The sequence below is a fragment of the Centrocercus urophasianus genome, unplaced genomic scaffold, assembly GCF_019232065.1.
Source record: "Centrocercus urophasianus isolate 14NV4802_14NV808 unplaced genomic scaffold, USGS_Curo_1.0 seq_5, whole genome shotgun sequence".
In the NCBI taxonomy this organism is placed as follows: Eukaryota; Metazoa; Chordata; class Aves; order Galliformes; family Phasianidae; genus Centrocercus; species Centrocercus urophasianus.
Window position 1 is genome coordinate 5,809,921 of NW_024885088.1, and position 17,050 is coordinate 5,826,970.

The window sequence follows — 17,050 nt, forward strand, 5'->3', positions numbered from 1 at the left end:
TCAGTTCTTTGATGTCTTCCTGCAGCAGTAAGGAGGCACCGGCAGAAGATGGATGAAGCTGGGTGCAGAGGGAACAAAATGAAATGGTCTTTCACACAGGCAGTGGAAGATTGGTGTAAGTCTGTTGCCAAAGGATATTTCAGGTGATAAAGGTTTACGAGAACTCATGGTGAGACTGGATAAATACCTGGAATAGGAATTCACTGAGGGCTACTAAGTACACAGAAATTACGTTGCTCTGAGGAAATGTTCCAAACTCAAAGCAGCTGGAGGCTTGCAGGATAGCTGAGAGAAGGCTTTCCTTAGGTTTGCCCTTCGTCTGGTGACCACTTGCAATCACTGCTGAAGACAAGCTGTTGGGTTAGTTGGACCCTAAGGCACATGGCCTCTGTTCTTTTCTAAGGAAAGAAGAGAGCAAGTCACCAGGGGAAGAAAAAAAAAAAATCTGCATACTTTCAGCTCTCATGTGTGTTAAATGCTTTTTTCCAGTTGGATGTTTCGAAGGGAGATACTCACATATATTGAGTTATTGAGTGCTCACAAGATGAATAGTCCAATCAGAGTCCCCTGTGGCACAACTGCGAAAGAAATATAAAGCAACTTACAGCTGTTCCTGAAAAAAACCGATGGCAAAGTGGAATGGAGCAATGAACTCCCTGTTTGTTTCCACACGTATTTGCATGTAAACATTGTCCCCGCGTTATCTGAAAGATCTTGGCAGCAACACAGCCAACTGAGCACCTCCAACCCAGCTTTGCCTTTGACCACTATCAGTGTTTGTGTTCCTGTTTAAATAAGATAATGGAGGTGGGGGTCGATAGAGCAGAACTGTCTGCCTCACCTGTGTAGAAATTATCATCCTGATATTTTACGAGAAGTAAGAACGGTGGGGTTTTATTTTCTTTCCTTTTTTTCCCCCCCGAGAAGTTTGTTTAGAGAATCTGGAATATCTCTCTCTTTTGAAAATCCTTTGTACTGAAAAAAAAAAAAAAAAAAAAAAAAAGCTACTGCAGAGTAAAATCCATGGAAAGACCAAGGAGGGGTGGGGGTTGTTGAAAATCTCTCTAGAGGTTAAACCTTTCCTCCCCTGCTAGGTGGTTTCTTTTGTTTTTCTCTGCTTTGCCTTTGTTTGTGGCTTTCTCCCACTTGGCTCCGACAGAATTCGCTGCCTTTCTCGCACACGGAATCAGTCAGGCCGTCCCTAGGTTCATGCTGAGGATCTGTAAAGTTTTCCGAGCCGAAGGGAGTCACATTTACAGCCCAGCCTGTGTGGGGGTGGCGAGGAGAGAGTAGGGGTATCAGCACAACAGGGGCTCTGCCTCCGAGCCGCGGTGCCGCTCAGTTCTGCTGAGCACTTGCAGGCTGTGTAATTAACCGTGGGAGGCAGTGAATTAAATCTTTGTAAAGCCCACCGAGCGGGGGGTTCCTGCGAGCTCTTTTCCAACCGGTCTCAGGCGGCTGGGATATAACATCAGCCACAGCAGCAACGGCGGCGAGCGAGAAGCGGGGAGAGCCAAGCCCCGCTCGGTTCGAGTGCTCCCGCCGGCCGATGGACAAGCTCCGCGGGGCCCGGCCGCTGCGGCTGCTGCTGCTCCTGGCGCTGCTGCCCGCGCTCCGGGGCCAAGGTAAGTGCGGGAAGCGGCACCCAGCGCGGGAGGCCGGCGGGGGTCCCGGCGGGCTGCCCGAGGGAAGAGCGGGAGTAAACTTAGAGCGAGGTGCCGCCGGGCTTCCCTGCGGCTTTCAGCCCCCCCTCTCCTACTCCTTTCTCGCCCGTGCCCCTGGACGTCCCGGACGGGCTTTAAAGCGCCGCTGCCACGTTCTTGCGAGGAGAAAGGCGTGGCGAGCACCGCGCCCGAGGCTCCGGGCAGGCAGGTTAGCTGTGCCGCGCGGAGCCGGTGAGGCGGCTGGGCCGGGCGCGGCCCGCTGGGTTCGGCAGCCCTGGAACAGCGACACGAGGGGCCCCGAGGCCGGCCTCGCAGAGAGGGCAGGTGTGAGCCGCCGGGCAGCCGGCTGCACCCCAAAAGTGGGACTTGGGTTCGAGGGAGAGCTGGAGATGTGGCCGAAGCAGGAGGCAGTGAGGCAGGGCGCAGGCCTGTTGAAGGCAGAACGTGAAAAGTCCGAGTGGCACTGAGTGGTGGAGTTGGTGAGGAGGGCGAGGACCTGGGTCCTGCTGGCCCTGTCTGTATGCCGTGCACGTATTTGCCTGTTCTCTCGGCGCCGCATCAAAAGACGATATTGGTTTGGTTTGACTCGGCGGGGCATATGAAAGTGTAACTGTTAAGACGTCAGAGAAGCTACTTTCATGCTGTGACAGTGCGTTCATCATAGCTAGTGGCTAAGTGGCATCTGTCTGCCAAACTCTGAGGGGCCGTTCAGAGCTCAGGCTGGATCATCCTGCACGCCAGCAAACATTTACAAACACGTGGCCCCCGACCTAACGACGGCAGACAAAAGCCAGTGAGGTAATTTATTATTTACTATCACTGCATTTTGGCTCTTGGATTTCCCAATTGCGTGGCGGTTGTCACAGCCGTCCTTTGAAATACTTGCTGTGGATGGAGATGTTAGCCACTCCTTTTAAAGACGGAGGAACAGAGTAAGGAGGGAATTGGAAAGCGAAGTTTGGTGCTAAAATCCCAGGATAACTTATATTTTTTGAGGACAGGGTACTTTTGTGGCTTTGATGTTTCACAAGGAAGGGACTTAATAATATTGACTGCTGAAAATTGCTGTAAAATACTGAATGACTTCACTTCGTAATTCAGTGTACCTTTAACTCATTCACTATATATCATAAAATATATGACATAAAATACGTCATTGGATGTGCAATGTCAGGTTTTTGAAATTTATTGCAAATTATGGACAAATTTGGCAGAAAAAGGTATATCAGGTCTTTATTCTCAAATAAAAATCAGAACTCCAATTTCACTGGGAATTGCTGTGTCTTCAGAATTCTAAAACAGTAAATTAGATAAAACTAGACTTAAATTTCTAAGGGTAAATGAGGGTCCTTGTTTAGGATACTGCTTCTTGAAGAGAAGACTTTGCTCAGATAAAGTATTATTTGAAGATGTAGATATGCTAAGGAAATTACTAGTAATTGTAATCACTGTAAGATTTTTCTTTTACATGGCCATCTGTGTTTTGCAGGCAAATGAGCTACTTACATGGCAAGCTCATATTGTTTGAGTGTACGCTCTTTGGGGCAGAGTCTCCTCTGTGTGAGTAGTGTAAAGAGGCTTGGGATAAAGGCAATCTCGTGAGGGCTTTAAAATGATGTAATTGTCACATTATCAACTTATTTCTGAAATACAGCCTCCTCATAAACTTGTTTCTTTCAGCTTTCTTATTTGCTTTTCTCTTCTAATGAATTATCAGATCATCAGTATCTATTGATTAAAGACCTGGGGCTAAGTTCAGGGGAACTGCCCAAAGCATGTGAAAATAGAATGCTTGTAAGAATGTGCATACTTAAATTTTATGATGCAACTTCATTTTGCTTTAGACATTACACTTTTATTATAACATTTTTTGCTTATAAACTGCCATCCCTACTGAAAAAGATGGATTAGTCACATCATTATGTCCAGTCAGTGTATGAACAGTTCACCGTCTCGCTGGGTATTTGGCATGTCTTGGTACTACAGACACAGACAGTTTAACTCACTAAACATCTGGAAACATGTCTATTCAGTGTGAGCTTATAGTTTGTAATAAAAAAAATGTTCCACTGAGTTTGTGGAATGAGTTTTATTTTAAGATCATGATTTTTACATGTGCTTTTATAGCAATAAATTTATAAGAAATATGTGGGTGGAGTAGGACTTATAAAAGGCTGGTCTTTTTTGCCTGCTATCATAGTTACTCTCTCTAATCATAGAATCATAGAATGGCTTGAAGGTTATCTAGTTCCAACCCCCCTAAAAATCGCTTACCACCCCAAAATCTAATTCTAAAGCATGAGTGCTGTCTACCTCTAAATTAGTTTTCAGCTGAAATTCCTTTTAGTAGACCATTTTCAGGCGTGATGTTTTATTGCAATCAGGGGAAGAGCAAAATGTTAAACTCTTGTTTTTCATCTCCGTAATTGAAAGCAGACGTGTTAGTCAAATCCAAGATGAAAATCCATAAACTAAGTTATCAAGTTACTGCAGTGTGTTTATATGATTATTTAAGATTTCAGGCAAAATCTGATAGCAGGTCAGTGGATTTTCAAAATCTATTTATTTATTGATATGTATAGCCTATTCTGCAAGCTTGATATCAACTCATGTACTGTCAATAAATAGCTGTGTCAAGACCAACTTGTTCAGCAGTATTTTTATTAGCATTTTTGAAAAGGAAAGGTGAATCATAGCTCTTGCAGAACTTGCCTGAGATAGTTACCCAGGAACATAAAAGAATATAAACTTGTTTTCATGAGTTATGGATAGACCTAAAGAAGTAGGTGTCAAAATCAATTTGATAAGCAGAATAAGTGTCTACTGTCTTCAAAGAATACTTGTGAAGAACACAAGGGGAATGAGACAGAGAAGGTCAAGAAAGAGAAGTTTGAAATCTAAATTAAAAAATCATGGTATGGGTAAGAATCTTCATGGTAAGATAAAATGGCTTCTTATGGAAAAGATAAATAAACCGAACTCTGTGAATACAAGTAGCAAACAGTGGTGCCTGCCAGTGACAAGGAATAAGGAAAATGGAAGAAGCTGAGGAAGGAAGAAAATAGCAGATAATTTTAGCCAGAATAGACAAATGTTTTTGTAAAGCACTCGGGAAATGTCAGGCACATGTATTTACATGTGGATTAGATGAAAGGAAATAGGTCAGGAGCTGGGATTTTAATAGTTAAGTCATTACATGCAACTGGAAGATTGCATGACATTATTCCAAGATAAAATGTGTAAGTGGAGGCAGAAGACTAAGACTCTGCTGAGTCAGAAATGACAGAAAGGCTGTCCGCAAAGAAGTTAGTGAAGGAGTCAATAGGAGCAAGAGGGAAGATATTGCAAGAGGTCACATGAAGCCAAAAGAATATGAAGTGGAGGAAGGGTCAATAAAGATCAGTGAAGAGACCTAGAAGAATGTGAGGAATTCTTGGGCATAATATGGTGTTAGTAAAACGTAGCTTGGAAACAGGAATAGTCAAAGTAGTAACTACAAAGGCAGCATAGTGGGTATTTTTCATTGGCAGGAACACGGCATACAATAAGGGAAAAATTACAATAGTAACTTGCCAGTTTATCAGACAAGATGATGATTCTTATCCTGCTACAGCCACCTCTGGCAAGACAGTAGGGCACTGCAGTGAGTTATGCTGAAATTACTAGTAAAAATTGTGTTGAAATTCTTCTCTTGTTGACAGAACACAACAATCTTCAGTGCTAATGTGCACTGGCACATCTTCTGCTAATGCAGTTAATGAAACTACTTGCCTTCACTTTAAAATAAAAAGTTAACACTTTTTTTCCCCAGCACTTGTGAGTCCCCTGTGCTTAGTATAACCTAGTTTACACTTTTTAAAAGTTTGAGAGATTGTCCTCTGGTTTTCAAGTCTGCAATGTTTGATCTTGAAAAGGAATTGAAGAAAAATTTCTAAATTCTCAGGAATTTTCACTTGAACTCATTTCAGTTAATCCAATTTATTTCAAGTTTTCCTTCAGAAAGAGCTGACAGACAGCTCTGATGAAGATTTACATATTTACTGCTTAAGTACAGGAGAGTCATGTTATTTTTGAGATTGCCAAATACAAGCCAATAGCTTGTAAGATGTTTCCTGGTAAGAAGCTTTTAGTATTTACTAAGCTCTGCACTGTACAAATGATACCAGCACTACATTTGAAACAGAACAGACTATCAGTCTGCTCTGAAGCTCTTTTACTGGCTGAGTTCTAGGTTCAGAGCACAGAGTACCTTTAATGTCAGTACTTCCAAAGAAAATCTCAAAGAGCTACATAGCAACTTGTGGTTCAGTATACATAATTTGACTAATGAGGAAAATCTCATATAAGAGTTTTAATAATGTCTCTAACAGAACCTTTCCTAACTCACTGCTGTATAACTATATATATAAAAAAAAGGATCTTTATTTTCTACAGGTTCCTTCCATATTCATTAGTTACTTGAACCTTGTCCCATTGTGCTGTACATTTTATACAGTCAGTATAGTCTTCAGACTATTCCTTAAATGTAACAATAGAAGAAAATCAGAATCATTCATCTTTGTCCATTTATATTTTCAATAACCATGCTTACAGAGTAGGTGTCTGTCATTTAAACAGTATATAATAACATTATTGTTGTTATTATTGCTGATTCTCTGGTCAGATGAAAATAGAGAGATCCCAGTATGAAACGGACAACAATTTTACAAAATTGAGAAGGTGTGGGAATGTTAGAGCATGAATTTGTTTTAAGCTCTGAGATGTGCTGCTCAGTCATATTTTCACATACTTCCTATTTCAATTGCTTTAATTTAAATATATATGTTCACTTGGACTTGCTCCAAAGCTCTTTGAGGTCTGCCTGTTATTTATTACAGTACATTTTGGATCATGGCCTTTATACAAACGAGCAGGACTAATAATAAATAACTTACAACATCTTATATAAAACTTCTCAATGACGTATTCTCTGAAGATTTGAATTGAGAAATCAAGAGAAGATAAAAAATTGTTCTTAAATGAGAAAGGAAAATACACTGCTTAGGATTATCAGCACTCTGTGAAGTTTGGGGTTGGGAAAGCAGCCTCTCTTGATATTGTTGTGAGCAACTAAAAAGAGGTCTGCCTACAACTGCCAAATTTTATTATTTCTGCTAGAGAGTAGTGGATACAACAAGGTAACCTCTCATAGGCTCTTTTATCCTTGTTTTCTATGGCATTATGGTATGCATTTGGGTTGCCTTATGGTTTTCCTGCAGTAGATGGAGTCTTTTCTAATGTTTTGAGTAGGCAATTGCCTTCTTTTTTGAAAGATTTTTTTTTATTAGAATTTAGACAATTTTTTTTTTTAAAAACACACTTAGTATTTGCTTTCTCCATCAGAAGAAATAAGGCACGTTACAAAAAAGCATTGCATCCCTTATCACCAAACACATCAGCTACTTCATCCCCAGCTGCCACCATCAACAGTTTTAAGAGCTTCATTTTATAGACTGCAAACAGACACACCTCATAAATTGAGGTTTGGCCATATTTGAAAAATCCCCTTAATTGTGTGATGGCCACTGCTGGTGCTACCAGAGCCACATTCCCCATAAATGAGTGTTCTCCAGACCTAAAAAAATTTCCAGTAAAATGCTGGCTGTTTTAAAACCAACCACAAAACACTCTAACATACCAGGCATTTCCTTTAGGGTGCTGCTACTTTAGTTAGTATGCTAGCTGGGTTTTTCTCAGTGATCTCAGCTGTCCTGAAATAATCACACTCAGATGAGAAATCATCTGAAGGTAGAAACTGAAACCATTAAGGGTGCTTGTGGAGAATATTCCCTTTTTAAGCAACACATGAACCGTGAGTGATTAGCTGTCAGTCTGTAACTTTTAGCCCTCCCTGATTGGAGAGAGGCACCATTTTCACAGGTTCCCTCAGAGTAGCCTTGAGCAGCACTGGGGAGGACCGGTGGGTGGTGAAGCTGGGCCTTGTAGGATGCAGTAGATCCACTGCTTTGTGTTTTTGTAAGGAGGGCATCCTGGCTTCAGGTTGTGTGTTGTATGTGTGATAAAGCTCGAGCTGGTATCATAGAATCATAGGGTGGGTTGAGTTGAAAGGGATCTCAAAGATCGTATATTTCTAGACCCCCTGCCATGGGCAGAGCTGCTACCGATAGGTCAGGTTGCCCAGGGCCCCATCCAACCTGACCCTGAGTACCTCCAGGGATGGAACATCTGCAGTTTCTCTGGGCAGCTTGTGACAGTGCTTCACCACCTTCTGAGCAAATAATTTTTTCCTAGCATCTAATCTAAAATCTTGCCTCTTTTAATTTAAAATAATTCTCTCCTGTCCTATACCTATCAGACTGTGTAAAAAGTCAGTCTCCCTCCTGCTTTATAAGCTTCCTTCAAGTACTGTTAGGCCCAATGAAATCTCCCCAGAGTCTTCTCTTCTCCAGGCAGAACCAGCCCCACTCCCCCAGCCTTTCTTTACAGAAGAGGTGCTCCAGCCCTCTGATCATTTCTGTGGCCCTCCTTTGTGCCCTCTCCGACAGCACTGTATCTTTCTTGTGTTGGGGGCCCCAAGCTTGGATGCAGTACTTGTGTACTTGTTAGGAAAACTGTCAGAGAAATTTAATGGAAGGACTAAGAATAGCTAAATAATAGCTAATAGCTGTCTAAAAGAGACAATGTTTACAACCTGCTTCTCCTTCCAACCCCCAGATCACTCCAGATTGCTCCCTTATTTACCCACTCAAATTTTTTTTTTTTTTTTTTTTTTTTTTTGGCTTGATACTTCCCTCACAGAGGTGTGGATTCTTTGAAAGGAGAATTTGGAATTTGAAGAATTTGAGATTCTTTGAAAGGAGGAAAAGTAACCATTTGCTATACTTCTTTCTCTAGATGCGTAAGGGAGGAAGAACTTAATTCCAGTTTAATTCTGAAGAAATCCAGCAAATACACCATCTCATGCTGAGGGATGCTGTGCTTACCTTCATTGCTCCTTTACTCTCAGTTCAAAGTGTTTGTTTCAGGAACTTGTGAGGCCAAGTTTTTCTTTGTATGTTGTTCTCTTTCATCACTTCTTCCTCTCTGTGTGCCTAATCCCTAGGTTTACCCACAAGATTGGGTGCAACAAGGCAGTCTTATCCTGTTTCTGTTACTGGTTGGACTTTCGAAATCAGCTTTCTTCCCTTGTCTAAATGTGTCTCTGTCTGTTTGATCCTGTATGTTGCCAGCTAGTGTTTGCGTTGCCAGAAAGAGCTTTTCTACAGTTTGCAGAATGGATAACCAAAAAATTGAAACTGCAAATTCCAGCCACCAGTACTTCACTGCCATCCTTGCTACAAAGGCAGCTGACGTGTCTACCTAATATTAGTCAGGTATCATAGTTTTGTGAACAATTAGTATGGCAGTGGCAGAGCTGGCCAAGCACAGTTAGTCTGCACTGAACCTACATCACAGGGAAGCCTTGGCCAGAAGGATATGCAGTTTCTCCGAATCCATCAGAAGAATATAATTTTAGAGGGAGGCTGGGAGACAAAAAACATGACCCTGATTAAAAGAGGATTACCAACTTGTCATTTTGAGGATCTAATAATGTATATAGATTTGCATTATTCTTTTCAGCTAGGAATTATGTGAGTACTACTAGTAAGAGAGTTTTCTTGACAAGAAAGATATGCTGTAAAAGTTGAAAATATTTTTTCTAATTGGAAACCTAAACTAATGCGTGTCTGTTGTAAGCAAGAGTTCCAGAAATTCAGGATGATGTACTGTTGCTGAAACTTGGACTGGTTGGACTGGTGTTGAGCTTTCACAGAGTCTGCCTGCTGTCTGTATCGGCATATGCTGAGAAATGATAATCATGTTCTGTTCTCTTGCATTCCATTAGTGCTGAGTCTCTTACAGTGTAAACTGATGTGCTTAAAAGATTGAAAAGATCTTAGTAAGAAGTTGTGACCTTAACCCCTTGCCCTGGACTTATTTCCAAATCTGTACCCTACTACAGCTGGTTGTGTGTGCTGGGGAGTCAATGAATATCGTGGTCACTTCACTTGTAGTGAGGAACTAGAAGGCTTGAATAGCACTAGCTTGGTAAGTCCACCTGTGCTTAGGTGTAGCTTTGGTCTGATAGTATGATCAGTGATAGCAGTTTATAAGTTATCCATAGATAGCACTGAGTGATGAACAGCTATCTTAATCCTGTGTTGTGCATAGGCTTTTCCATCAGCTGTGCAGCTGTACAGAATAGCTGCTATTGTAGGTTGTTCATTAAAAAATCTGACCTTTTTTGATCTTGGTGGAAAGCTAGCACCATGAGAATTATCCAATCCATTTTAGTCCTGCTTACTTTTTCCATGATTCCCAGCAGGAATTCAGGGTTTCTCATTCCAGGAATCACGCTTTTGGATAACAATCTTAAGCTTATCTTTCTTTTACAGAAATTATTAACTGTAGCAGCTGAATAAGCAGTTATTACATCATAGAAGTCTAAAGTTATAGAAATTTTTACAGAATTTGACCACATTTTTTGCTTTGAACTCCTTCAGAGTATGGCAGTCCTTTTAAGATTAGCAAACTACTTTTTTTAAAACAACCATATGCTGCAGCATGTTTTGCCAATGTCAGCATAATTCGTAGCTAGCAGATGAATACATCATGTGCACAAAATGTTTTAATTACTGTGACCTTTAACCACTTGTTATCTGATAAGTCCCTTCACAACAGCTTTTATAAAATTAGATATCTGAGTTCCAGCTGTGTTTCTTCTGTCCTTTTCCTTGAAGAGGACTCCTGGAAGTTCTCTCAGAATACTGCGCAAACCACCTTAACATCAAGATAGGGATCCCAGCTGTTCCTATATTAACATGTAGAGTTTTTACAACTCATGTTCTCATTGCTGCCCTTCTGCACATACTTTTTTACTGGGATAAGGTAGTGAGGGAGATGCATCTGATTTTATCCAAATTAGGCTTGAATTTTCTCCTGAATTGGTCAAGTAACCTGCAAAATCTGAATGAGAAGTAAATGTTACCATCTTAACAGATCTTGGTTTTATCATCATATCTTTGTCTCATGACATCAGAAAGCTGAACAATTGCTTCAAAAGCTCACACAATGGACCACACAATGTATGCCTGCATATTACAACTTTCCTGTAGAGTTCTTCTTTCCAAATAAAAATACATATTTTATCTGAATGCAAACAGTATAATCAGCTTTTTCCCAGAAATGTTTTGTCGCTCAGACGCCTGAGATTTCTTTGTCTGAATTGCATATAACATTAAGCACTTGGCTAAACAGTTTTAGGGGCACTAAGTTCAGAAGAGCAGTACTGTAATGTGTATTTAATCTCTAGCATTCCAGCACAGAGGGGTGCTATGAGCCACTCAGCTGCAATAAAAGCCATGTAGTTATATTCAGAAGGAAAAAAAAGAATCATTACTTTTTACACAGTAAGTGAGAATCCTTGAGATGTTGTTGTCAAGGTAGTTTCTATTGTCTGCTTTCCACTACCCCTTCTTTCCAGGTCCTATATATGAGGAACTTCTCGTTATTAGAAGTGAGACATGCCATAGCTGCCCCATGCTGTTGGTCCCCTGAAGAGGATGAAAAAAGCACAAATGGTCTGAATACAAACTGCTTGCCCAAAGACTTCCAACTGGAAGCCACATGAATATACACATTTACAGTTTAGTCCACAACACTGGAAAAATGAAGTTACAAGGCAATAAGTCTATCCTGTTTCTAAATAATCATTAGTAACTCTCAATGCCAAAAATATCAGAATAAATTCCAGTGCAGTCAGGAGATGAACTTGAGGTGAGACAAGCACTTTTAGAGATTTTGCAAGAATAGAGTTTTATCCATGAAATACCATTTTAAAAGGCAAACTGTGAAGCAAAGCTAGAGAAAATGTTTTCCACTCTTTTATTGTTATGTATGAGAAGAATGGCCTTGAGGGTGGAGTCCTTTTTTTTTCTGCTTGTTTTCCACTTCCCCCTGTTCTCCAGAGAGTTCTAGCAGGATCTTTGGAGGATATGAATTCTGATGTCACAAAAGAAAGGAAAAAAAAAGAAAGAAGGGATATTGGACCACAGTTGTCCCTCAACAATCTATCCGAAAGCCTTCTTTTTCTGGACACACTTCTACAGAGGAAGTTGCTTAGCTTGGCCTGCTTTGAATTCTTGAGTTATTTGGTTGGAGTAGAGGTGTATTGCCAGAGCTGGGAGGAAGAATCTATATCCAGAGCCAGGGATTGTCCTTCTGGAGAGGAATTTGGCTAAAGAACCATTTGTACAAAGCCATGCAAAAGCCTGCAGCCAGCTCTGCGCTTCAGTTAAATGTGTATCATTTTTCAGCATGAGTAAGATTAATTGCAGTCAACAGCACTAAAAAATACAATTATTTGTAACACATTGTATGAAATTCAATGCATGAAATGTTTGTTAGCAGTGTACTGGCAGACAGAGAGCAGCAGACAGGATCCCCTATTCCCAAAGAAAAGATCAGACACAAATGTATGTCTTTCACCACAGGCGGATATTTATTCACAGGACAGATTTTCCCAGTATCATTATTAGCTGCAATTAGCTTTCAGACACTGGCATGAATTTTGGACACAGTGAGGAATTCAAGAGAAATATTGCCTGGAATTCAGAGTTACAGTTTTGATCAGTATTTTGGATATGCAAGTAAGGCTAGAAGAATGACCTGGGTCATTGAGTACAAAGCTCTCTTATAAGCTAACATTAAATGCAATTCCATTTAGAAATATGATGATTTTCTTATTAAAGAATGTTTGGCTTACTTGATCCCATCATTCTGATTACTGTTTACCTCTGTAATATTTGTTGACAGAAACCACATCCTTTCACAAGCTTTACTTATCTAGGCTTAAAATAGTCTGGTTGGTTGGTTGGTTGTTTTTTTCCGGCCTCCCCTCATGTACCTAGGCTTTGATTCCTCTGTCCATCCTCCCAGCCTTTCTTCACATATTTTCTATTTTGATTTAATCTTTCCTAAAGAGAGATAGCAGAATTATTCTCAGTGGTTGAGAAATTTGCACAGTAGGAGTAGTAGCATCCTTAAGGGTACCGACCCTTAGATGACTGGTACATCCTAAAATCTTATCTAACGTTTTTTCTTGGAATGGTTAGGTTATAATCACTTATCAGGAATACAGGTTATTCTCTGAAAGCAGCTATGTTACTGGAGAGGGTTATCTTCTGGCTTTCAGTTGCTCTTTACTGCTCTGTGAATGAAAGTCTGCCACTTGAGGAACTCATGTAAGTTCCTTCTGGTCTTTGTCAAAATAAATGTGATCATGAACAGGTTAAATGATTGCAACAGGTTAGGAGGTGGGTGGCTCAGCAGACAGGTGGAAGGAGGCTATAACCCGCAGACAGCAGGAGCACTTGGAGAATAACCTCATTACTAGTACAGGGAGAACCAGAGGAACTTCTCTAATCACTTTCATATCCTCCTGTTCTGAAATGGTTTCTAGGAGAATTTTCTCCATCAGCTTCCCAGGTTGTGAGATGACACTGACAGATTTGTACTTTCCCAATGTTCTCTCTTGCCCTTTTGGAAGATGGGGGGGATGTTTTTTCAGTTCTTCAGGAACTTTTTTCAGAGCAAAGATAATCAAGAGTAGTTTCACACTGCCATCAGCCAGTCACCTCAGCACTCCTGGGTGCAACCCATGAGGTCAATTTGTCAAAAATAGATGAAACAAAGGTTGCATATTTGTTATACAAGGTGCTGTTCAGTGTGTGGACTGCAAAATAATTAATAGGAAAATGTGACTCATGTTTTATTCCAAGTTCTGATACACCTGCTGTGCAGTGAACTTTTGCACTTGGAATATGAAACAAACATGTAGTGATTGTCAGTTCATTATTTAGTTTTCTTCAATTAGAGATTTCAGCAAAAATAATGCTCTGCATGGATAATTATCTTAAGTATGATTTTGCACTGAGTTTCAGGTATCAATTGATTTCCGTACAATTTTTCTTTCATATGTTAAGTGTACAATATTTTTGCATTACAGACATAGTTTTGGGTCACACAGATTAATTTGATGATAACCTCAGGAAAAAAAAACAAACAGTTCTGTAAATTACTTTATAATGAGAATCACTCATCTTTCATATCACTCAGTTATTTGATTTATCCTGTTTTCTTCTGGATTTTGATGGTTCCTTTTGATACCTTTAATAATAAAGAAGTGCAGTGAGGCATACCTCTTTATTATGCAATCTCTGTCTGAACTGTTTTCTGCTGGAGTATCAGTCTGTGGTCTGTGTCTTTATTTGAAAGGATAAGGGAAACTCTAGTTTACTTCACAGATGAAGGAATACCTTGAGCTTATTGCAAGGTATTAAAGGATATCTCATTGGGTCTTGGCTGCCTTTCTGTGTATGTGCATTGTTTTGTGCACATTAGGGAGGGAAAATGAACTATCCTTCTTTCTTTACACTGACAGATATGGTGCTATTTATTAAGACTGTAATAAGTATATTGTTGTGTTTTTCTTTCTTTTTTCATTTCTGCAGATCTTTCAATGGAAGAATGCTGTGACAAGGGTGTTGAATGGGCAAACAAAAACAGAATATGTACTTCTCTACCATTAATTTCTGAGTCCAGAGAATGCAGGTATACAGTTATGCATTATACATTACATGAAAATATACTCTTGTATAAAACCAGGGAAATGGAAGGTATAAAAGCTGATTATAAGGTGAAAAATCTAGCTCTTAAGTAAGAGTTTTTGATATCTGTGTTCTCCAGCCTTGAAGAAACCTGAGAACCAAATTCACTTCCATTAAGTATTTTAAATTTCTGCTGTTGGTCTGGTGCAGTCACCCTGCTCTAACCTGTTTGTTGTGCACCGTGTCTCTTAGAAGGTTTTCCACTGATATCTGCTGACAGGGCTTGAACTCAGCCTACAGTCAGTGTATCTCAGCATGGCTTTTGTGATGTCAGCAGAGCATCTTCACTTTATGCTGACTGAAAATATAGCCCAAGTACAAATTTTTAAGCAGATGTTTTTGAAGAAACAGCGGTGTACATGAATAGTATATAGACTCTGTACATATGTATGTATTTAAGACAGTCTTAAAACTGCTTCTCTATGATGCCACACAGATAATTGTCTGCAGCTCTTAGTTGTATTTCTTGAAGGGAGAGCTTTAAACTTCAATCAGGGGGACTGCTAGTTACTTAGAGCATCTGACTTCTATCAAATATATTCTATTGTGTAGAAGAGTAACCTTTTACTTAATAAATACATTTCTTAATTCAAATGAGACTTTATATGATACTAATTTATTTTATGCTATCTAGCAAATGAAATAACAACGTTAAACTTTAAAATTAATTGCACAGTAGTATTTTGGTTATACTGAATGTCTTATATGATTGGAGACATACATATTTTTTCTCTCAGTTTACGTTGTTTTTGCCATTAAATACACTTGTTACACTTTATTTGGGAAGCTAACAGTTTGTGGTTGGTAATTTGAGGGACAGCTTCATAGACAGTTTTATGAACATTGGTTTGCCTCTTCTATCTCCTCTAGCGCACTGCAAAATAATTTAACATCAGTAACTGTAGAAGTGTTGGATTGATCTTTATTATGGAAAGAATGTTTCTCACAGTCTAGTCTGTTCATGTTTTCTGACTTCTGCATTTGTACTGGCATTGAAAGCAGTCTCTTACGCAGAAGAATTGACAGATAACACTTAAACCGAGTTTAGAAAATACGTGAAGTATCTGAAGAGTTACAGACAAAACATGAGGGAAAAACAGGAAGCCAAGTTTATTGAGCGATCTGGGAGCAAGAGTCTTTATGATTATCATTTAATTACTCTAATGTGTGATTCTGCTGTAAATGTAATTCATTTTCAAAGACCGCCATTTTAAAGAGTCTCTACGTCTTCATAGGAAAACTGAAAAAAACCTTATTACTACTTTGCTTAACTTTTGTGTATGATTGGCATAGTAAGTGAATTATAGTGATGTGATAGTAAACCAGAAATGGGTAAACTCGCATATTCTGTGAGAAGTATGAGCGCTCAGTTGACAAAAATAGAAGTGTATAAATTCAGTTGCATCTATTCATGGCTGTGGCATAAATAAACATAACTCCCCTTGAAGCTTGGCTCCACTCTAAAAAATTGCTAAGTAAAATTGGCACTCTTAACTACTTTCTTATTTTACTCTAGTTATGGTTGCAGATTGGTATATCTGTGAAAAATACAAGAGAATCACTTTATGATGCCATTTCAGACACAAAAGTAAGAGCCAAATTCTACTCTTTTTTGTTATTGTAACTGGAGCCATAATGAACGATGAGGGAACATGATTCCCTTCGCAAGCATGCTTGGGTAACAGCACTGATTTTGCATACACATTCCTATTGCACAGAGATGTAAGCAAAACCAAAACCAGATTCAATACGTTTACTGACATCTAGGCAGGGAGAATATGGCACAGGATATCTTATTGGTTACAGATTTCAAAAAGAGCTTCAGATTTCAAAGCTTGCTTTCTATTTAGACACGTACGCAACAGGAGCTGCTGGGGGCCAGTCTGTCTGATGTCTGTCGTTTATTTAGTTGTTTAAAGCACAGCTGGGATCTTCTGAGTATTTACTGCATCATGATGTTGAACAAACAGTCTAAAGTCTAAAAAGCCCCTTGTTTAAAAAGCCATGACCTCCTGGGTGTAGAATCCATTAATACATTATGCCAGAGGGTGCTTGGTTTGTCCCACATGTGCAAAACAGTGCCATGTTCACTGGTTGTATGAGGAAAAAGCTGCCTTATTAAATTACGTTGCACCCGCTTGACCTTTTTTCCAATCACTTAAAGCACATTTATAGGAATCCAGAAGGATTTCCATGCAAACACTGCCATTCTAGTAACTGCTGTGCTTCCTGGAAACAAGCAGATAGTTGTGGGCTTCTCTTTAGGATCCATCCCATGAAGTCATTTGTGGTTGCTGAGGGACTTGTCATTTGTGTGAGTGTCACTGAATATAGAACAGTTTGTAATGCAGGTGTACATGCTACACCAAAGCTGAGCCAAGTGAAGTTCACATGAATTCCTACATCTATTTGTTACTTGGTTGCATTTAGCTTGAAACACAGCTCCTAGCCTAAAGTCTTTCTTGTCTACAAAGTAGTATAACTTCTTATATTATCACTCTTTAAAATGTATGCTCTTGTAACTCAGAAAGAGTGAACGTAGAGTTCTGATCAATGATGAATTTGGCTGTCATAACAGCAGCTTTTTGCCCATTCATCCATTTTCTTATAATGTGGTCAAACTCACAGCAGCTGGAAGCAGCTGCTTTTTTTTTTTTTTTTTTTTTTTTTTTTTTTTTT

The 17,050-nt window shown here is 39.6% G+C and overlaps 1 protein-coding gene across 3 annotated transcripts in view; it reads left to right on the forward strand.

The window, feature by feature from the left end:
- The first annotated feature begins 1,029 nt into the window (after nucleotides 1–1,029).
- FBLN1 (fibulin 1) overlaps nucleotides 1,030–17,050 on the forward strand; it is an 84,270-nt gene continuing 68,249 nt past the window's right edge. The window contains exons 1-2 of one of the 3 annotated variants that reach the window (XM_042835018.1): nucleotides 1,030–1,625; nucleotides 14,216–14,315. In XM_042835018.1, the coding sequence (XP_042690952.1) occupies nucleotides 1,550–1,625; nucleotides 14,216–14,315 (176 nt within the window). In that variant the 5' untranslated portion in view covers nucleotides 1,030–1,549. Of the gene's footprint in view, nucleotides 1,626–1,802; nucleotides 1,873–14,215; nucleotides 14,316–17,050 lie in introns of those variants that run through there. The other 2 variants (XM_042835016.1, XM_042835019.1) reach the window with 2 other exon arrangements.